A 22,771-nucleotide genomic window follows, 5' to 3' on the forward strand; every position below is an offset into this window, starting at 1 on the left:
ATTCTGATATCCGAGTATACTCAGAAAACATAGATATGGATATACGGATATACTCAGAAAACTAGAAAATTAAATAAATTTTAAAAAAAAAGAAAAGAAAAAAAGATTTTAAATACAGAAATCTGGGCCCTCTGAAAACTATAATCATGCATATGTATATACTAAATATATTAGTTTGACCTTTCAGCATGGAACTGTTGCATGATATTCTGGTTTCTGGTGATTCACCTGTAAATCAACTTCCTCTACACAGATATCCGATTATTATAGATAAACCCCTGCTAATCATCATGGTTTCTATTAGACCTTCACTGGACATGAAAATCACACTAGAACGATCCATAAAAACCACTTAAACTTTATTGGAATCTATGTCACAGTTGTTATTGTCCACAATCGGATAAAAAAGAAGAAGACTCATGGGACACAAACAGTTACCAGCCTACAACCAAAGCTTAAAGACGGACAGGAGAGAGCCTGAGCAGTGGGCGAGAGAGGAGACGTGTGTGCTGGAGAGAGAGAGAGCTCATCACGGTGATGATGATGATGATGCACATGACAGTGGGTGTGGATCTAGCACACACACACACACACACAGGAGTATTAGCAGAGGGACACCGAGCGCATGTGTTCACGTCCTCCATCATCACAGGCTGTAGAATTTGAGACTTCTGTCCATGCCGGTGGAGGACAGGAACTGAGCGTGTTCTCCGAAAGCCACGCCGGTCACCAGGCCAGAGTGATCTACAACACACACACACACACACAAATCAGCTCACACACTCCTGCTAAACACGACTAAACCCTCACACACCTCAACACTCTGGCGCTCCAAGATGCCTGAGATGTACCAGTTTATCTCAATGACATTAATGCACTACTATATCACAGCTCCACCACTTGTTCTAATCTAATATTGTGTGTTTTATGGTTCTGCATTATCTGGGCATCTTCAAAATTAAATGTAATGGCTTTTAAAAAAAAGAAGCATTTTTAATGTCAAACGTGATTCGACTGACCACAGATATTACACAATTTCTGTGATTTATAAAATATAAAAACGTAAGAGTTTATAATTTTGACCAATGTAATAATTTCACAGATAATATACACCTGAATGTAGAGATACCATATTTTAAATACTTCCATCACTGATACAAATACAGCTATTGATTTCTTCAATAAATGACAAAGTTTAAGTTTTATAAGCTCAAATGCTCGCCTCGCTCTGTTCTGTGTGACTCTCCTGTTCGAACTCGTTTATCAAAAATGAACAAATCTTTTCCCGAGTCAGCTCATTCATTTCGTTCGTTGAATGAACCAAATGATTCGGAAAAAGATTTGTTCATTTTGATGAACGAGTTCGAACAGGAGAGTCACACAGAACAGAGCAAGGCGAGCATTTGAGCTTATAAAACTTAAACTTTGTTATTTATTTATTAAATGAGCGATCGTTTCGCTTGATAAGACGCTTATTCATCGTCTGGTGTCGTTTAAAGCCCTTTGAACAGTTTGCACTGAAACCGTCTTTTGGACCTTGAACCGTTTGGTTCCCATTGAAGTCCATTATATGGAGAAAATCCTGGAATGTTTTCATCAAAAACTAGGGATGCTCCGATCAGGATTTTTGCGGCCGATACCGAGTACCGATTTCTTGTCATGGTGATCGGCCGATACCGACACTTAATTGACTTTATATAAGACAAATAAACAAAACGGAACAGTTGAATGCAGCCCATAAGGTTTATTTAAACATTGTCCAATACTGTGGAGGACAAAATAAACATTTAGTCTCCTAAAATGGAGAAGTCTGATGTAATTTTAACATCGTCCAATACAAGTCTGAGCAGGACAAAATAAAGCTGAACGAGAGTCAGATTACTAGTTACCGTTTTTCATATTCGCCATACGTCTCGCGGTGGCTCGTTCTTAAGTGACAAATCAGGTTCGTCGTATTAAATGTTTGATAATGCTCCTCCACTTGAAATTTCTTTGGAAAATACACAGAAAATAGCTAATTTTTCATTTTTTTCCGAAACATCGTAGTAGTTCCACACCGGCGAAGATATGACTGTGCGCTAAATAATTTAAATCCCCACGCATCATACTTCCTCTCACGCGCTGACGTCATCAAATAGCGATCAGTTTGTAAGAAAGGCCAAGTTAGTGAGTACCGATCGAGGCATAAAATGTTATTATTAGCCGATACCGATCGATCGGAGCATCCCTATCAAAAACCTTAATTTCTTTTCGACTAGTTTCGTATCATTCCCACAAAGAAATTTTTAAAAATAAAACGAGTGTGTAAAACGAGGAAGCGTTTGTGGGTGCGGACACACAGTAGTTGAGCAGGACGTACCAGAGAAGTTGAGCACCTCGGACCACTGCTTGCAGATGTAGACCCTGAGTCAACTCATTCATTTCGTTGGTTGAATGAACCAAATGATTCGGAAAAAGATTTGTTCATTTTGATGGACGAGTTTGAACAGGAGAGTCACGAACGCGCATCACAGAACAGAGCAAGGCGAGCATTTGAGCTTATAAAACTTAAACTTTGTTATTTATTTATTAAATGAGCGATCGTTTCGCTTGATAAGACCCTTATTCATCGTCTGGAGTCGTTTAAAGCCCTTTGAACAGTTTGCACTGAAACTCTCATTTGGACCGTTTGGTTCCCATTGAAGTCCATTATATGGAGAAAATCCTGGAATGTTTTCATCAAAAACCTTCATTTCTTTTGAACTAGTTTCGTATCATTCCCACAAATAAATTTTTAAAAATAAAACGAGTGTGTAAAACGAGGAAGCGTTTGTGGGTGCATCGGACACACAGTAGTTGAGCAGGACGTACCAGAGAAGTTGAGCACCTCGGACCACTGCTTGCAGATGTAGACCCTGATGTCGGAGCCACCCACCGCCAGATATGTCCCACTCTGGTCGAACACCAGAGACTTCACCTACAGGACACACACACACGGGGATCATGGAGAACAGTGCGAACACATGCCGAACACATGCCAGTGCGTCTGGGGCTTACACCACACCTCATAATTGTTGTCCAGAGTGATGGTCTTGAAGTTCTTGAGTTTCCTCAGATCCCACAGCTTGAGTGAACTGTCCTGAGCGCCTGCAGGACAAACACAAGGGCCATTACACTCATTAAGAAATGTCAACATTAACGGTTCCAAAGCAGCTCGACCGTAATAAACCATCAGCACGGTCATGTGACCTACCGGTGGCCAGGTAGTATCCGTTCTCAGAGAAGGCGATGGCCGTCACGGGACCCGAGTGTCCGGGGAAGTTCGCCACGTTGGTCCGTTCCTTCAGATCCCAGATCTTAATCTGAGAGTCGGCGGTGCCGGTGCCGAAGATCAGGCCGTCGGGATGAAACTGAGCACAGGTCAGAGCTGGAGGACGACACGCAAGTTTCATAAGCAGGTTATACATATACAGTCACTCATTTCAACCAGAAGCCTTTGCTGGCTGGAGGATTCAAAATATCTAAAGCAAGACACAAGAAACCGTAAAAATCTAGATTAAAACTGAGATTGGAGGGAAGAGAAGACTGATGATGCGTATATTCGCATTTTACAAACAACTCAGGCCCTGCTGTCCATGACACCATGTTAAATCATTTCAGCTCAATTACACTAGTCCTGAATAAGAGTTCCAAGGCTCATGAATATGTTAGAGATGCACGATATATCGGCATCAGCCGAGTAGGGTTGGGTATCGAGAGTCGAGTATCGATTGGAACCGAGACGAACTTTTCGTTTTTCCCGGAATCGTTCAAAAGTAAAAATTTCGATTCCTAGTTTCGATATTCACAGTCCGCCGAGCGGAAGAAGAAACCGCTGAACAACACCAACGAAGAAGCGTCTACCGGAAGTGTTGGCATAACCGCGCGAGAGCGAACATGAGTAGCTTACGTCGGCGATCCAAAGTGTGGCTTCACTTTTCTAAAAATAACGAAATCTCGGCAAAATGCAAAATTTGTGACAAAAGGAGTATTTTTACAGAAGGAGTATTTCCTTCAGAAAGGCCGTTGGTTAGCAAGGTTAGCTAAACGTTTTTGACCCCGCCTCTTAAAAGAATCGGAATCGAGAATCGTTAGGAACCGGAATCGAAACAAGGAATCGGAATCAGAATCGTTCAAATTCAAACGATACCCAACCCTACAGCTGATATATGTTTATTTTTTACTGTTATCATTGATTTATTAAAGCTGAAGAATAATGTATTATCTCCTCCAGCTGAGACTGATCAACATGATGGGTTTGAGTCGCTTGAGATATGATTGGAATCATTAAAAAAAAAAGTAAAATACGGTTCAGTGACACTCAAGTCATATCGGCTACAGGCAATTATAATGAGAACACTATAATTGTGTGTTTGGGACACTCACTCACTCTTTAAATGATTAGACTTTTAAAATTAGGATCTTAAATTATTTTTAAAAAATCAGATTTATCGGCCAATATATCGTTATCAGCTTTCAAATATAAAGAATTATGGGTCATCGGCCAGAATGTTCGTATCGGTGCATCTCTAATTAATATTTGTATTATCAACAAGACATTGAATATATAGTTAATATCGGACACACTGCCAGAGAGGAACACATACCACATCCAGCGGTCTCATCAGTGACTTTAGTCAGCACACGTCCAGTCTGCACATCAGAGAAGGCCCAATACTGCAACACACACGAGATGCTTTACACTCAAGACACACACAGAAAACTGATAAAAACAAACTAAGATTTTGTTCTTTTCACAAGAGAAGTCAAAGTGAACCAGCAGCCAAATTAAAGTGGCTCTCGATTCATAGAGATCATCCTGTGATATTTAACCATGTGTGCGTCATGTTTGTGTGAGAGAGTGAGAGACAGAGTGAGTGAGTCAGTCAGTCAGTGAGTGAGTCATTGAGTCAGTCAGTGAGTGAGTGAGTCATTGAGTCAGTCAGTGAGTGAGACAGTCAGTCAGTCAGTGAGTGGGTGAGTGGTTGAGTCGGTGAGTGAGTGAGTCGGTGAGTGAGTGAGTCGGTGAGTGAGTGAGTCGTGAGTGAGTGAGTCGGTGAGTGAGTGAGTCGGTGAGTGAGTGAGTCGGTGAGTGAGTGAGTCGGTGAGTGAGTGAGTCGGTGAGTGAGTCGGTGAGTGAGTGAGTCGGTGAGTGAGTCGGTGAGTCAGTCAGTGAGTGAGACAGTCAGTCAGTCAGTGAGTGGGTGAGTGGTTGAGTCGGTGAGTGAGTGAGTCGGTGAGTGAGTGAGTCGGTGAGTGAGTGAGTCGTGAGTGAGTGAGTCGGTGAGTGAGTGAGTCGGTGAGTGAGTGAGTCGGTGAGTGAGTGAGTCGGTGAGTGAGTGAGTCGGTGAGTGAGTGAGTCGGTGAGTGAGTGAGTCGGTGAGTGAGTCGGTGAGTCAGTCAGTGAGTGAGACAGTCAGTCAGTCAGTGAGTGGGTGAGTGGTTGAGTCGGTGAGTGAGTGAGTCGGTGAGTGAGTGAGTCGGTGAGTGAGTGAGTCGGTGAGTGAGTGAGTCGTGAGTGAGTGAGTCGGTGAGTGAGTGAGTCGGTGAGTGAGTGAGTCGGTGAGTGAGTGAGTGAGTCGGTGAGTCAGTCAGTGAGTGAGTGAGTCATTGAGTCAGTCAGTGAGTCAGTCAGTGAGTGAGACAGTCAGTCAGTCAGTGAGTGAGTGGTTGAGTCGGTGAGTGAGTGAGTCGGTGAGTGAGTGAGTCGGTGAGTGAGTGAGTCGGTGAGTGAGTCGGTGAGTGAGTGAGTCGGTGAGTGAGTGAGTCATTGAGTCGGTGAGTGAGTGAGTCGGTGAGTGAGTCATTGAGTCAGTCAGTGAGTGAGTCATTGAGTCAGTTAGTGAGTGAGTCATTGAGTCAGTCAGTGAGTGAGTGAGTGAGTGAGACAGTCAGTCGGTGAGTGGTTGTGTGGGTGAGTGAGTGAGTCGGTGAGTGAGTGAGTCGGTGAGTGAGTGAGTCATTGAGTCGGTGAGTGAGTGAGTCATTGAGTCAGTCAGTGAGTGAGTCATTGAGTCAGTCAGTGAGTGAGTCATTGAGTCAGTCAGTGAGTGAGTCATTGAGTCAGTCAGTGAGTGAGTCATTGAGACAGTCAGTCAGTCGGTGAGTGGGTGAGTCATTGAGTCAGTCAGTGAGTGAGTCATTGAGTCAGTCAGTCAGTCGGTGAGTGAGTGAGTGGGTGAGTGAGTCGGTGAGTGAGTGAGTGAGTCGGTGAGTGAGTGAGTCGGTGAGTGAGTGAGTCGGTGAGTGAGTGAGTCGGTGAGTGAGTGAGTCGGTGAGTGAGTGAGTCAGTGAGCGAGTCAGTGTTACCTGGTCCTCAGAGGAGCTGAGCAGATAGTCTCCAGTAGCGTGCAGAGAGAGGCCAGTGACTCCTGCCTCGTGGGCCCTGATGACCTGCACACAGTTTCCCCCAGTGACCGACCACACGCGGATCGTGCTGTCCGGAGACGCCGAGAACACCACCGACTGAGGAGAACAGGGGAAGAGCGGTGAGAGATCTGGAGAACACCCTCCTGATGGACGAGTGTGTGTGAGCAGAAGAGATGTGACACACGAGTGTGTGTGAGGAGCGAGGGCCTACCTGACCAGGGTGGTAGATGACGGACGAGACCTTTTTAGTGTGTCCTTTGAGGGTGGCGACAATCTGCTCCTCTCGCCGGTCGAACACGACCACGTTCTTATCCGCACCACCTGAAGACAAAAACAGGAGACGTGTTCTAATCTGACCATGCCGTATTCGTGTGCAGGGTTTTCAAAATCAAAGTTAAAGGGATAGTTCACCCAAAAAGGAGAATCAGCCCATGATTTACTCTCCCTCATGTCATCCTGGGTGTATATTCTTCTTTCAGACGAATACAATCGGAGTAAGAATTGTCCTGGCTCTGCCAAGCCTCATAATCAGAGTGAATGGCAGTGTGTGTTTAAGTCTATTAAAGCGCATCCATCCATGATGGACAGATGCACTTTGATTGCCATTCACTGATTATGAGGCTTGGAAGAGCCAGGGCATATTATAAATTTAACTGACTGTATCCGTATGGACCCTGGTGTGATTAGTGTAATCGTACCGGTGAGGACCTTGTTGGTGTCTGTTGGGCAGAGATCCAGAGAGAGGATTCCCGGCACACTGGCACTGTGAAGACCCTGAGAAGGGGAAAGCAAAGCTTGATGTTGCTGAGTGAACGCAATATTATAAAACGCATAAACACACACAGGGGAAGGGCTTCGGGCCGAGACCCAGCGATCACACCAGTTTACTCTCAGACTAGGGGTGTGTGATATAGATAATAGAGGTGTGTAGAGTGTGTTTGAGACTCCTGAAGTCTCTGATATTCTTCATATTCTGTGGTCAGTTCAGAAATCATCTTTTAAAATCAGTTTACATTGATTTCCACCTTTATAATCAAATTTTAACCTAATTAAATCTATGCATCATCTTTTGAGATTTAATCAAATACTATTATAAGACACAATAAGGGTTTTACCAATCAAATAAAATCAGTTTCAACATTGATGTTTGCAGAAGCTGCATCTGAAGATTAGATGCTTTACACTGTTAAATGCAGATCAGTGTGTTTAACCTGCGCTTACACACGCAGAAATAATGTGCCGAGGTTTTAAACATGGAATATTGAGATTTTAAGTTGACTTAAAAAAAGAAAAGATACTTTAAATGTGAAATTAAGTCACTGTTAATGAGTTTCAACTGATTCATTCAGGAACGAAGCACGTCTTAATGAGCGAGTCGTTGAATCATTCAAACAATTCGTTCGTTCGGTATCGAAACGCCGCTGTGTCTTTGTCTGGGACAGCTTTCATTGGTGAAATGGAGTAAAAACAGGTAATGTGTCTAAAAATGTAAGTATTTGGTTATTTTACAACAGTTCAATAATCACGATCACGTTTGTAATAATGCTAATATTTGGAGAGAAAAAAACTGCACTCCTCGTGTGATATTGATCAACTATATTAAATGCTATAAATATAACAGAGGTACGTTTGCCCCTTATCTTGAATATTGAGGTCATTCTAAAAGGATTTTAACAGTAAATGCTCAAGCGCACTAGTCTAACATTACAGTGCACGAGGGCAACTCCAGATGTGTTTTACTGAGGGACATTCTGGGTAATGACATGATTTTATTGTAGACGATATATAATATTTCAGTGAGAAGCTTTTAAATGCGGTGCCCAATTCTCCGTTATAAACACACACATTTGTTTTGAGAACACAACTCGTATGTATGTTTTGGAGTGGATGAAGGGAAACGCTTCTCTTGGTTACTCACAGCATGGGACGCCACTTGACGATACTTGCTGAGGTCCTCTGCTCTGACCAGCTCCTCCGGCACGGTCTTTCCTCTCTGAACACACACACACACACACACACGGTTAACACCACGTATAAAAGAGCATCAAATAACCAGTGACGGAAAAGCACTGCAACTCAAAGCACACACACCTTCTTTCTCTCGGTGGTCAGGACGGTGGCCTTGTCTTGGAGCTGCGAAGAGAGAAGATCAGTTTGATGTTCTGAACATGTGATCTCACACACTCATCACTGATGAACACTCACCTTCTGAATGATCTCCGGGGTCATGCCCACCTGCTCACTGACCTCCATGGCCTCTCCGCCGGCTCCCTACACAGGGGACAGATTACACCGTTACACTAGATTGAATGCTATAGGGGTGGCGGTCGTGCATCTCATGATTCAATTATTGCGGTTCACAATCGGTTCCAGACTCAGAATCAATCCTCAGTTCGATCTATTGTACACTATAGAGCTGACAACGTGATTGACCTTCATGAACCCGCAGCTCGTGTGTTGTAGGCTATATTGTCATTATTAGAAGCAGAATTAGTAGTAGGACAATTCTCTTTTAATAACAATCACTGCTAGTATCTATTTTTTTTTTTTAAGAAACACTGAATGACCAACAATATCTTGGGCACCACCAGTCCTGAGCTCAGGTGAAGAGACGGATGCATTCATGCATGATCATCCAGCTTTACAGATCTATTTAATAAAGTTCTATCATTAGATAATGCTTGATTGATTTTAAGAGTGTACATTATCATATTTAAAAAGCTGTGCCATTTTACAAAGATAATATATATATATATATATATATATATATATATATAAACGTTTGTGTATACATGTGTAAAATTATTTTGTTTATATAAATACACATGCATGCATGTATGTATTTAAGAATTATTTGCATGTAAATACTGCATATATATATATATATATATATATATATATAAATAAAACCCATAATATACTATATTATATATAAATATTGTATACATGGATAACACATTTTCTTAAATACATGCATGTGTATTTATATATTTTTACAAAACAATTATACACAGTACACACAAATATATTATCTATGCAAATTTTTATTTTGGATCCAATTAATCACAATTAATCTTTGCACAGCCCTAATATATATATATATATATATATATATGAAGAGCTCTTTTCCAAAACGCGTTAAACGACATTTTTAAAAAAAATGAGTTTGTCGTGTCATTCTGCTGTGGACAGAACCCTTTCACTGCTCTATCAACGTTTCATGCCGAATCGCTATATTTCCTTGTTTAAAATGTACTGCAAGATACAGTTTCTTTCCAAACCACGATAAGCGCCAGCCCTGTTTTTAGCCTAAACACGATAAATCCTCAAATTCAATGAGCGCTCTACATAATCCAGCACGGCGGCACTCTGAACAGAGGTTTATTATGTTCATTCATTCCTCAAAATGAGTCCTAGTTTTCTAGTCGACTAGTAGTAGATCGTTTAAGCCATTTGTATTATCAGTAATCACATATATTGATTTAATTAAATGGGAGAGAAACCATATGAGCCTTTTTAATTGCATATTCCGCATCTCAACGTATGCATAAAGCTTGCCACAAAGAACCGGCAAAAGTAATGATTATGCATGAAACATTTGAATTGTTTATTAATAAACTAGTGTTTTCTGTCAGTGTCAGCAACAAAGATAAAGTTGATGATGCTTATTCGCCATCTTCGCAGTGAACGCGCATAGGCCTATAGAAACGCATACTTCGAATTAGCCTGCATACGCAGAGAGTTGCCAATTTATTTTAGTTTTTAATTGTTTTGTTTAAAAGTAGATATTTAAAGCTTTCTGTAGCTTAGTTCTCAGGCCTGTGTGAGGCAAGCATCGCGGTGTTTCGGTTCATATTATGAGACGCGCTCCGGTTCACCTGCGCGCCTCTGTGTCCTGATTATATTGTCTGATATTTACTTCTAATGTATTAATCCAGTCAATTTGTCGATGAAACATTTATTAAAATGAAGATACAATTTATATGAAACGAAATTTACAAGCTTTCTACAAAACAAAACTTAATAAGTGGTCAAAATCATGTCTGACGCACTCCAAATATTTTCCGATATTGGGCAGCTTTTGAATTTTGATCCTATCTTACTAATCTCATGCGGTTCCCTTTTCATAGCCTACTCAACATAGATGAAATAATAAAAATAAGTAATGTAATATTATTAAAAACAAATGTGAAATGTTTATTTTGTTTTTTTGTTTTTTTTTAACTTATATTTAAGCGTCATGCTGCTCCGCTTTGCTCACATGTTATGTAGCCTGTGTGTGTGTGTGCATGTGCTGGAGGGGTGCCCATCCCTTTTTTGAATATCGTTATCATATATTGATCATTTTTAATAATTCGTTTTTTTCATGCATATGTTGAAATTGGTACTATTTGTTTGAGGTTTATTTCGATTTATAGCGTTTTGGAAAAAAATAAAATTAACTTTTAAATTATCATTAACAATATTGTTGTTTGATTTAATAATTATTGTTCAAAATGTTCAGACTCAACCAATAAAACATTTAAACAGGATAATTTGAATATTCACAAAATGTGTGGGTCTAGGTAAAAAATGTAGTTTTCCTGAAAACTATTTAAATGGATTTATAGCGTTTTGGAAAAGAGCTCTTCATATATATACATACATACATATGAAGAGTTCAGATGCAAAAGCCTCTAAATGCCATTTGAAATTTTCTTCTAAAATTACCATTTTTGTCAAACAAATGACAATTTGTTCACTTAAATGACAATTAATAGGTAATCTTCATTGCCATTTAAGTGAAATTACTGAACTTAAATATACAAGTTTGATAAAAATGATCATTCTAGAAGAAAATTTCAAATGGCACTTAGAGGCTTTTGCATCTGAACTCTTCATATATATATATATATATATGTATATATATATATATATATATATATATATACATACATATATACACATAAATATATATATCAGTCTGACGAGTAACCAGAAAAAAAAAAAGACTAGCCAATAGCGATTCTATTGCCACGTTGTGTGTAGAGGCTTGAAAACAGAAAATTACTTCTGTAGCTTTAACAAAAATAAATAGTTTAAATATATTTTATTTAAGAACAATTGTTACAAAAGTTAATGCACTTGAAAAAGTGAATGTCATTTCATTTCAATAAAAGATACGAATCTTGATTTGGGTTATATTTGCTTATTGCGCTCGCTTGAGGACATGGGAGACCAAACTCGACTTTTCCTCTAACATTAAGTGTTGCTTTCAATTTTGCTAATATTTAAGAAAGAAATTTGATTGTAGCTTTTTAGCCATTTTGACAATTAACACAGACTAGCGACAATGTGTGAACAGACTCGACATCACTTGTGTGTGTACAATGTGTGTGTGTGTGTAGTACTGACCACAGCTGCCGGCTGGGAAGCAGCACGTGTGTGTGTGTGTGTGTGTGTGTGTGTGTAGTACTGACCACAGCTGCCGGCTGGGAAGCAGGAGCCGCCTGAGGAGCCACCAGTCCAGCCTGAGGCTTGAGCGTGGCCAGAGCTGCAAGCAGAAGAGGAACACGTGAGTGCCGTCACCATCCCGGAGAGGACCTCTCTCACACACACACACTGTCTTACCCTCTCGGGCAGCGGTGACCTCTTTGGTGAGGCGTGCGATGACCCTGCAGGCGGCGTCGTGCTGGTAGAGAGCGTGGGACAGCTCCTGTCGGGTCGTCTGAAGCTGCTGTCTCAGGGTGAAGCTGTGCAGCATCACTGCGTCCTGGAACACACACACACACACACACAGATAAGGTGAATATAAATCGATGGAATGCCTAGAAAGTGTCTGTGAAAGGTCAGCTCATAATTCCCCCAGATTATTGATCTGCTCATTTCTGCTTACTTGCACACACACGTCACTACACAACACATACCGGCACGCTTGTTCACTTGCACTGAAGCAATAGCGAATATTAAAAGCATTTGGAGAACAGAAGACACTGTTATTTTATGTTGTGTGTGTGCTGTATTGATCCGTCCATCTAACACACATTTTTTGTTAAAAAAATAAAAAAATTGAAAAAAAGTTAAAACCGATTCCCTATTCTCGTTTTAGAAACTTGTGTTGGTTGGTCCGTCCGATCGATTGTGCAATCGGTTTTTTTTAAACGTAAAGTGACAGCTGTAATAGAGATGATTGACATGGATAGCTAGCGTAACTCTAGCTGGACACGGTTAGCCCATTACTTCCACTGCAAGAGCTAAACACAACGTTACCAATTATGATTCTGCTTATCGATTTCGATTGTTATCAATATCTCATTTCCATTCCAAAAAAATAAATAAATAAATAATAATAAAAAAAACACCTTAGATATTATTTTTAATTTCAAGTCTTATGGCAAAACATGTAATTGTATCTGAATATGATGAACAACTCATCAGCTGAAGAACACTTTGGCCATGTGTCCACCAAAGCGTTTTTCCACGATTTTTTAGTATGAAACAAATTATCTGCGAAATCAGTTACAACAAGTAAACTGTGCTGAGGATATTCTGTATCATAGCAACGAAACGTCTAAGCGGAAAAACCGTCAGGAGAGCGTCTGGTGTTTTCAGCTGGCTAAAAACGCTTTGGTGGACACACGGCCTTACACTGGGAGCGTTTGCCTGTGGATTATAAACACCACAGAAATACAACTAGACTAACTCATATAAATATCAAGCATTATTAAAGACAAGTAAACACTCAGTAACTAAAAAAGGACAAATTATAAATGAGCAATCACAACAAATAGACACAACTGAACATTGATATGATTGAAATAAACAGTGTTTTAAGATTCTCAGGTGTTCAGGTTCACAAACTGACTTTATTAATAACATATACATTAGAAATACAGTTATAAAGTTATTCAGTGAAGTCTCGTGTTGTGCGATCAGTGTTAATGGTTTCTTTCTGAGAGTGTGTGTGTGCAGCACAGCAAACACCAATGCTTTAACGTCATATTAAAAGGAATCGAAATTAAAATTGTATACCAAGTATCCGATTCCTGACCTCCTTTTTAATTCTAGCTCATGAGTGACGTGTGTGTGAGTGTGTTTGGCTGTGGAGAGAGACTCACCCACTCGTCCTGCAGGGATTTGAGGATGGCGGGGATGCTGGTGGCCGACGGAGCCTTCGGCCGGATGGGGTGAGACACTGGAGGCACACAACACAGTCAAACCGTGGCGCTCAGAGTGTGTGTGCATCATTATACTGGACCTCTTACAGCTTTATCCACTGCTCACAGTTGATGCTTTACTGTGGTGTTTTGATAGGTTGTGTTTTCAAAAAGAAATCAAGATTCTTCCTGTTCAACTTGCATGTATTACATAGAGAATTGTATGTTTTGGTTCGCAAAAAGTGTTTTCTGAAATTGAAAACCGAGTGGAAAGCTGCAGATTTGAGCATCAGGTTGTGTGTGTACGCCGTGGATAAGCTGTGGAGTGTGTTCCTCATACCCTTGATGTCGATGAGCTGCTCCTCGGACAGAGGCTGGCCATTGATTGGGTCAGCTCCGTTCTCAGCGATGTACTTCTCGATCAGACGCCTCTCGAACACTTGGTTGGAGACAGGAGACACACAGGGGTGCTCCGGCACCTCGTTGGAGACTGGAACGAGAACAACATTTGCATTTATAATTATCCAACACCATTTTACAGAGTCCTTGTGTAGTGATGGTACTTACAACAATTCATAGTGCATCATTATAACATGGAACTAACCCTATTCCTGAAAGTACATGGTAATTAATATAAATCAGCACTTACACGTGAGTGTGTAATTGTAAAAAGACACCTTGACAAAGTAAAAGTAACGTTTGGATCGATAGGTTTCATTCAAAGAAAGACACAAACATGAGGTTTGTGCAAAATACATCATATTAGTTACACCACTATTAATCAAATAAATATCATGGGCTACGTCATTGCCCAATGTTTAAAATCAACAATTAGGCTAGACTTCACAAGTCTTGTTTTTATCGGGCTCAGGCTTCAGGCACAAACGCAGATTTTCTAGAGTTATATTTAACATATACGCGCTTCTTGTCTGATGAAATACAGCAAAAAAGCGGAAGAAAGCTTTGTTATTGAAGCGGAGATTCTCAAACATAAAGTTTCTGCTAATATGTGCACAATAGCTAGCACTGCTAATCACTCATGCTAACAGAAACAAACTCACTTACTCGCACAAACCAAAGACATATCGCTCGAATAGACGCGATTCCGCTTGTCAGATAAAGCTGGAGTTATATCGGTTCATCCACCGGTTTAAAATCCACTCAGAGTTAATGATTTTATCTCAATTAAGGCGCTGCATGCCCTGAGTCAGAACGGTCAGAACACGTTGAGACGCCGTGCCGCTCAAACACCGGTGCATGACGGGATACTGGAGAGCGGAAGTTGAAAACAACCGGCTTCGGCCAAAAGGCGCACCGTGTCCTTGGACAAAACTTTTATGCGCAGAAGTATAATCTTTTAAATGTATTAATATGTACAATTGGTAATGATCGTGTAAATAGAAAGTCTTCTCATAATCACACACGACTTGATTGGCTTGTGTTGAGAAAGCGCTGAGTAATGTCGCAGGTACCACGTGACACAATTCATTTCTAAAACAACAGGTACGTTTTTATACTGGAGCATTAACCCACTTACAAGTATTAAGCTGCACCTGTATTTTTTTAACAGGGTGTGTTTCAATAAATTTGGAGACGGATTAAATTGTACATAGTAAATGTCACCCGATCTATGAGTGAACCGAACTGTCCGAGTGATTCAGACCGATTCGCGAACCGATTCAGCTTCATTCATGAACGAGGGAACGGTATTTCTGTATCACGTCAGTATTTATGTCGGCTATTCTTTATTTTCTGATCTCATTTAAGTTTTAACAGTATCATAAAAGCTATGTACATGTTTAGGATTTCATTTTATTTAGTACAACCCAATTGAGCATTAATACAAGAACAGAGGAATCTGTCAAAGAATAAACGGGGACACACTACATTTTTTTGCGAGGTTTTGTTTATTAATTGTGGGTTCCATATACTTTATGTTTAAAGTGACTTTTATGTCTAAAATGGTTAACCTGACCTTAACTTGTTTAAATTTTTTTAAAGTCACACTAGAAAAAATAGTAACCATCACTACCATATTAAAACTATTATAACAAAATCACAATTACAAAAATCAAACAAAATAAATATTAACAAGATAAAAAAAAATGTAATTGCATTTCACATTTTGACAAACAAATACATTGTATACAATTATCATAATTTCAGGTTTGTGCTTCTGTAAATGGACTTATTATACATAGTTAATTATTATCTTTATTCTGAGCAGAGTATGTGCTTTCTGCAAATGTAATTGATAAGGTGATTTTTTAAAAATACATATCGGTGTGTACTTTCACTCATGTGGTATAGTTATGTGTTGAGGCAGCAAAATAAATGATGATAACAGAACAAATATAATAAAAATGACAGGAAGTAAAAAGAAAAACTATTTATTGATGATACAGACAAAAAGAGACGCAGTTTGTCATTCTGGAGTCCATCTATTAACCCTAAGCGGCTAAATTCAGTCTCGGTTTAACGGCTGTTTCAGATCGAAGATGCCGGTTCCTCCTTTCACAACCTTCCCTGCAACCAAGCAAGCCGAGGGCGATCGCAGTTTATCACAGGAGCCTGCAACACAACACAACACACAATAGTTATTAGGAGAATGAAATACTTAAGAACACCGCACTGTGATGACCCCGTAACCCATAACACACTAATGACCCTGTAACACACTAATGACCCCACAGCAGATCATCAGACTGTGATGTGTGTGTGATGTGACCGTACCCATCATGGTGGCCTGCTTGAGGAAGCGGTAGGAGGACTCGAAGGTCATCTGCTGCAGTGGAGAGCTGCTGGAGCGGATGCTGAAGCGGTTCAGGGGCTGGTACACACCCTCGAAACACATGTACTCGGCCACCAGAGAGAGGTGCCGCGGGTCCACCTCGATCCCTGAGGAAACACACACACACACACACACACACACACACACACACACACACACACACAGTGTCAAGCAGGGCTGGGAAACACTCAAATATTCAATATCTCAGTGTCCAAAATATGGAGCGATTGCTTTGGTCTTCGTCAACGACACGCCCTCGCGCCCCCTGCTGGTGAGGGCCACTAAGGCCTAGGGCTTGTTTTAACAAGAGAAACAGTCGACTTTCACTAATAACACAATATAGTTAACGTTAACTTATATACCACTGCATCCATATGAAGTGGTTGTTCTGCAGGTTCGTCGTCGTCTTTATCGACTCGCTCGCTCTGGCTGGAATATGTAAGGCTTGATGGACAAGTCTTCTGTTGTTGACGTTTTATTAACGTGTGAATAAAAATGTTCTTTGAAGGTATCGTATATAATCGTATATCTCTAATCAAACTACAATAATGGCCGAACGTGGGGAGTTGAACCGACCGTGAACTCATGGACCTGGAGAGCGGGCGGGGTGTGACGCATCTCCTTTTTATTTAAAGGGGCCACTTTGAAACGGGTCGCTCACAGACGCACATCAGAAAAGGGGCTTGTGGAGCTATAATAATGAGGAATTCAGACCCAAGCATTGCAGTTATGCTTTATATAGACCACAACGGTATGATTTATATGTAAAAAAGAATGATTTAAAAGTAAAATGAATTATATGTACCCTTTAATAAATGTATTACTAAAGGACTATGTGAAATATATTTGTCATTTTTTGATATTGACGATTATTGTCTGGAAAAAGACATACATTGTCGATATACTCTTGTCTCTCACACCATCTCACACTCTCTCACTCTTTTTCTCACTAACTCACTCACTCACTTTCTCATTCACTGTCTCTCTCTCTCTCTCTCTCTCACTCACTCACTCACACACACTTTATTACCATAGACAGCGAAGACATCTGTGATCTCCTTCTCGATGACTCGCAGGGCCACCTCGATGCCGTACGTGTTGGCTATAGCATGGACCTCGTTGGAGTATAACCGGTTCAAGTCCAGGATCTAGAACAGAAGGACGGGTCGCATTACACACCATTATGGCGAGACTAGAACATATTCACCGAAGTACACCGCCCAGTGGCGTAACTTTGTTTTAAAAAGTGGGTGGGACATGTGTATAAATAAATGAATCCCGTGACACGTGAATAAAAACATAAATCCGACTTTAAAACATGTCCAGTGGAATAGCCTATACAGAAAGTCCTGTAAAATTAAACGAATAAATTGACCTAATAATATGAATAAAAATTATAAAAACAAAATATCCATAAAAGTTTTAAAAGTAAATTAACTATTAAGCCAGAATTTTGATAACTGATTTTTTGCAGAACACACACGATTAAAATTTAAATTGGCTTATATCCATTGTACACACAAACTGCTGCACAATTAAACGAATAAATGGGCCTAATAATATAAATAAAGATAAAAAAATAAGTGTATAAACAAAAATGTAAAAAATAAAAAATAAATAAAGGCCTACATAAACATTTTAAAAGTAAATTAAAAAAATTAAATTAACTATTAGGCCAACATTTTGATAACTAAACGTTTGCACAGCGCTCACAAATAAAATAAAATTATGCTTTATATTATGCTAATATCAATTGTACAAAAAAATGCTGTAAAATCAAACGAATCAATGGGCCTAATTATATATAAATTAAACTTAAAAAAAGAAAGAAAGAAAGAAAATGAATTGCTTTCCTTATCTACAGTTCTTTTGAGTTCACCTTCAAGAACACAAGTTTGGACAATGTCTGAGGCTTCAGACTCATGCGGTGGTTGCGGAGAAAACCGTCTCTGCCCTTGCAGACCCGCTTGGGATGCTGAACACAATGCAAGCTTCTTTAGCCAGGCGGGGAAAAGAAATGGAGTCAGACTCGTGGTGTGAGCAGAGCGAAATTGGAGCGGGAAATAGGGCGACGCTCAGTCCTTTTAAAAAATGCCCCTTTGCGCTCTGTCCAAGATCCGCCCGCTCGCGCTCCACTCCGCAACAAAATAGTCTCCGAAACGGATTGAAGCGCGCATGAGAAGATGTGAAGACTGTGCGTGAGCCACGAGATACACTGTAACCGCGCTACCGATCGCAAGCGGCAAAGAGCACTTTGATCACTTGATTTAAAAAACAACGTATTTTAGGGCTAGATCGCTTCTTTTATTTTACAAACGAACTAAATTAATGGTCTGTCAGTTGGGGATGTTTTATTTATTTCTACTGTTAGATCCGTGCAGCGATAGCTTTTAAAAGTGGTGGGGACAATATCGACCCTGGCAAAAAGTGGTGGGGACATGTCCCACCCGTCCCACCCGCAAATTACGCCCCTGACACCGCCGTTCAACATTTTTGGATCGGTCAGATTTGTAATGTTTTAAAAGAATTTGACTTTAAAAACAACAACGACGTTGTAATGTAAGAGTGTTGAGGTGTGTGTGTGTACAGTAGGGGTCAGTAAGAGTGTTGAGGTGTGTGTGTGTACAGTAGGGGTCAGTGAGAGTGTTGAGGTGTGTGTGTGTGTACAGTAGGGGCCTCACGTCAGCATGGTTGAACATCTCGTGTAAGTTGATGCCCTCAGTGTTGAGCACCAGCTCTTTGCTGCCCTCCTTCGTGGTGACTTCGTTCAGCAAGCAGCGCGAGATGCCCTTGGTCTCCATGATGACGGCGCTGTGGGCCTGCTGGGACACCACTGACGTCAGGTCGAAGTGCACCTTACTGACGGGCAGCACCAGGGTCAGCTGAGACACACAGAAGACAATCTCAACTCGATGCACACGGACACAGCGATACACACACTGACAACTGTGCTTCTGTCTCATTCATGACCAATACGAGTCTGATGACACTAGATGATGTTTCTAGACAAACTTTAAGTTGATTTGTAAAAAGCCTAGCCAGGAAGTTTGAAGCTTAAAGGTTTTTAGCTTGTAATAGTTGTAAGTTTTAGTTTAGTAGTTTTAAAAGCCGAATATATGGATCGATCGATCGATATACATAGATTAGAAATATTGAAATAGATAGATGAGCACATGACGACAGTGACACACACACACCTCACACCACAGCCCGTTCACAGTGTCGTATTTGTAGTCCTCCACAGCGGCGCTCAACTGAAGCACAGCGTTGATCCTCAAGGTCTCCTCGGAGTCCGACTGCGGCTGTTCAGAGCGCTCAGGAGGCGGGGTCTCGTCAGAAGATTCCGCCTCTTCCTGTGTGTGTGAGGTCACTTCCTGATTGTCCTCGGCCCCTTCCTGTGTGTCCTCAGCCACTTCCTGTTCCTGATCACTGCCCTGCTCGCCCCCCTCACTCTCATAGTCCACCTGAGGGTCACATCACACACAGCTCATTTATATATATATATATATATATTTAGCTAACTGATTTTGTATATTTAGATTTCTGAAATACAGTAATCTGACAACAGATCACTCTAAACTGTAATGGGCACTTTCTGTAAAGATGTGTATTGTGAAAAGCCCTATACAGATAAACGTGAATTGAATATGGCTTGTTCAGTGTGGAAACTGCGCAAAAAATAGTCATAAAAATACACTAGGTTCCATTGACTTCCATGTAAAAGGAGTTCAAAAGGTCGAGTTTGGTGAACTCGCATCATTATATGGATGGTCGACTATATTTTTTACTTCCTGTATCCATTAGTATTTGTTTCTATGTTGAAATTAAGTTGACAAAATAACACAATATAACACGTATCGCAACCATTGCAGTGTAGAAATCTCACATGCTCAAAGTCATGTGACCGTAGATTTATAGTATACAGCATTTCCTGTTTCATGCCGACTCGCGTTATCATCATCTCATACGTCCACACACAAACTCAATACTCTTCACCACAACCCGCCAAAGCAAGAGTTTAAAGTCATTATAACTAAATGTATTACTATTTGTACAGCAGAATGTGCTTCTCAAAGCAATACGAGTACAGTTTATTAAAACACATTTAGCATCTCACTTTTTTAACCCCTAGACATTGTTTTTGATTATTCAAATTTAATTAAACAATTAAAAGATAAATACAAAACAAAGCTGCAAAATTGTGGCCGTTTACAGTCTTGATGTGTTCAGGCTCTCCTAGAGCAGGTTTTTCTGCTTGAATGTTGATTATTCTCCTCATATTCTCCATTGTTGCGGCTCCTCTCTTCCCAGTCTGTCAGTAACGCTCTGTTCACTTCCTGTCTCTATGAAGCCCCTCCTTCTGAAAGCATACTGTTCTCTGATTGGTCGGTTGGTGTACTATGTTGTGATTGGTGGAGCGCTTCGAGTGTGTTTAGGAAACGTCCCGCCCCTTTCCATAACCGCCAGTTTAACACACTACTAACTAACTAAACTAGGCCCCGCCCCTTTATTCTGCGCATTAATTATTATAATGAGGAATATTGAGACGTGTTCGTTCCTGGAGAAACTCGAGACTACAGTGGAGGCGTTTCAGGAGTTCAGAAGGAGAACTGGAGCTTCTCATGATCACACACTAAACACAGATGACCAAAAGCAGAACTAATACCTCCTCTTCCTGTTTCTCTTTTCTCCTGGAGTCCGTGGCATCAGCATCACCTTCATTCGCCACGTCATCCACAATCATGTTGTTTTCTGCATCCTCAGTGCCTTCACCCTGTGGAGAAGTCAGACAAGGGACGGTCATTACCCCATGTGATCACGCGGCTTGACTCTGATTGGTCAATCGCTCCATCCAGCGGTGTGATGTTCCCAGATACACAGAAACACAGGCTCATCCGGGTCACTGCAGTCCTCAGCGCTACACACTCGCTAGGAACGGGTTTAAAGGAGCAGTTCACTTTTGAAAAAGCTTTCGCTGATAATTTACTCCAAGATGTCCATGTCTTTCTTTCTTCAGTCGAAAAGAAATGAAGGTTTTTGATGAAAACATTCCAGGATTTTCTCCATATAATGGACTTCAATGGGGTCCAAACGGTTCAAGGTCCAAAAGACAGTTAATAACAGCTTCAAATGTCTTTAAACGACACCAGACGATGAATAAGGGTCTTATCATGCGAAACGAGCGCTTATTTCAAAACTTATTACAGTCTAAGGACAAATGCAGCCTTGCTCTATTCTGCGAGGCGCGTTTGTAACGTCACGTAATACGTAATTACGTTCAGTCACGGGCGTAAGGTCACGGGCGACGTAGCCGGAAGTACAGAATCAAAATCGTCCGACATCGTTGTTTTACCTTTTAATTTCTTTTTTTGTAAACGGCGTTTGAGTTAGTTTGCACGTTCAACCTATGCTTTCAACTTGTAAACACTGACTCTGTACTTCCGGCTACGTCGTCCGTGACCTTTTGAACGTAATTACGAATTACGTGACGTTACAAACGCGCCTCACAGAATAGAGCAAGGCTAGCATTTGTCTTTAGACTGTAATAAGTTTTGAAATAAGCGATCGTTTCGCATGATAAGACCCTTATTCATCGTCTGGAGTCGTTTAAAGACATCTGAAGCTGTTATTAACTGTCTTTTGGACTTTGGACTGTTTGGTTCCCATTGAAGTCCATTATTTGGAGAAAAATCCTGGAATGTTTTCATCAAAAATCTGAATGAATATCTGAATATGAATCACTCCGTTTCATACAAACGCAGTGGCGGCCATTTTGTGTCTATTGTTTAATCAATATCTCTGATCTCCATAATTATGAGAGTGTTGAAATGCGGTGTAATAAGTGTACCTCTGTGGCGACGACTCCCGCGGCCTCTCCCTCTCCGTCACCGGCCGTGGCTCTGCGCGTGTCCACCATACTGATGGCCGCCAGTTTAACGCTCAGCTTCTTGATGGCCTCCAGAAACAGCCGGAAGAACCTGTAACACACACACGAGTGATGAGACGGTGGGCACCCGTGTGTGGAGGGCAGAGGTCGGAGAGGGCGTCAGGCACACCTCTGCTCCATGAAGCGCAGGATCTCGTCGGGGGTCAGCAGCTTGTCCTGCTGGTATCGCTCGGGAGGCAGGAACTGGAACGTGAGCTTGAAGACGCGGGATTTGTCGCCTCGCTTCTTCGGCATGCGGAAGGTTTCGATCACGTCCACCTTGTGGAGCACCTGAGGAGAACGAGAGCTTCAACAACTGATCCACTCATCTCATCTCATGACAGATACTGCGAAATAAAACTACCTTTCAGTGGGAATACAATCAGATCTCCCAGTTATCAAAGATTATCTTTTTAAATGCTCAAAAAAAGGTAAATAGATACATAAACCAATAAAAAAGGGTTCAATTAAAGTGCATTCAATGACTGAGGGAATTTGAACCATTGGAAGGATAGTATGAACAATATCACA

General features: G+C 40.9%; 2 protein-coding genes across 2 annotated transcripts in view; both read right to left on the bottom strand.

The window, feature by feature from the left end:
* Window positions 1–340: 340 nt before the first annotated feature.
* Window positions 341–14,809, bottom strand: prpf19 (pre-mRNA processing factor 19). The gene is made up of 16 exons (XM_089134657.1): window positions 14,589–14,809; window positions 13,864–14,013; window positions 13,485–13,561; window positions 11,998–12,139; window positions 11,847–11,920; window positions 8,593–8,658; window positions 8,479–8,520; window positions 8,306–8,380; window positions 7,086–7,161; window positions 6,599–6,708; window positions 6,328–6,483; window positions 4,626–4,695; window positions 3,233–3,406; window positions 3,044–3,126; window positions 2,851–2,956; window positions 341–744 (listed from the first exon to the last, which is right to left on the bottom strand). The coding sequence occupies exons 1-16, from the start codon at window positions 14,605–14,607 to the stop codon at window positions 647–649; spliced, it is 1,518 nt and encodes a 505-aa protein (XP_088990783.1). The 5' UTR covers window positions 14,608–14,809; the 3' UTR covers window positions 341–646.
* Window positions 14,810–15,897: 1,088 nt separating this feature from the next.
* Window positions 15,898–22,771, bottom strand: part of polr1a (RNA polymerase I subunit A) — a 42,251-nt gene continuing 35,377 nt past the window's right edge. The window contains exons 27-34 of the mRNA XM_039653780.2: window positions 22,371–22,531; window positions 22,163–22,292; window positions 20,981–21,088; window positions 19,512–19,778; window positions 18,996–19,196; window positions 17,345–17,462; window positions 16,257–16,421; window positions 15,898–16,094 (exon numbers count right to left, since the gene is read on the bottom strand). Coding sequence (XP_039509714.2) covers window positions 15,988–16,094; window positions 16,257–16,421; window positions 17,345–17,462; window positions 18,996–19,196; window positions 19,512–19,778; window positions 20,981–21,088; window positions 22,163–22,292; window positions 22,371–22,531 — 1,257 coding nt within the window. The 3' untranslated portion in view covers window positions 15,898–15,987. The remainder of the gene's footprint in view (window positions 16,095–16,256; window positions 16,422–17,344; window positions 17,463–18,995; window positions 19,197–19,511; window positions 19,779–20,980; window positions 21,089–22,162; window positions 22,293–22,370; window positions 22,532–22,771) is intronic.

Source organism: Pimephales promelas, chromosome 9, assembly GCF_988280905.1.
Source record: "Pimephales promelas chromosome 9, fPimPro1.hap1.1, whole genome shotgun sequence".
NCBI classification, from domain to species: domain Eukaryota; kingdom Metazoa; phylum Chordata; class Actinopteri; order Cypriniformes; family Leuciscidae; genus Pimephales; species Pimephales promelas.

Bases quoted from the DNA above. Each gene is read 5' to 3' on its own strand.
- prpf19 (XM_089134657.1), bottom strand. The intron at 13,562-13,863 runs GTATGAGGAACA...GTGTGCCTCCAG, and splicing joins GCAGCTCATCGACATCAAGG to TGTCTCACCCCATCCGGCCG. The intron at 4,696-6,327 runs GTAACACTGACT...TGTGTGTTGCAG, and splicing joins TCAGCTCCTCTGAGGACCAG to TATTGGGCCTTCTCTGATGT.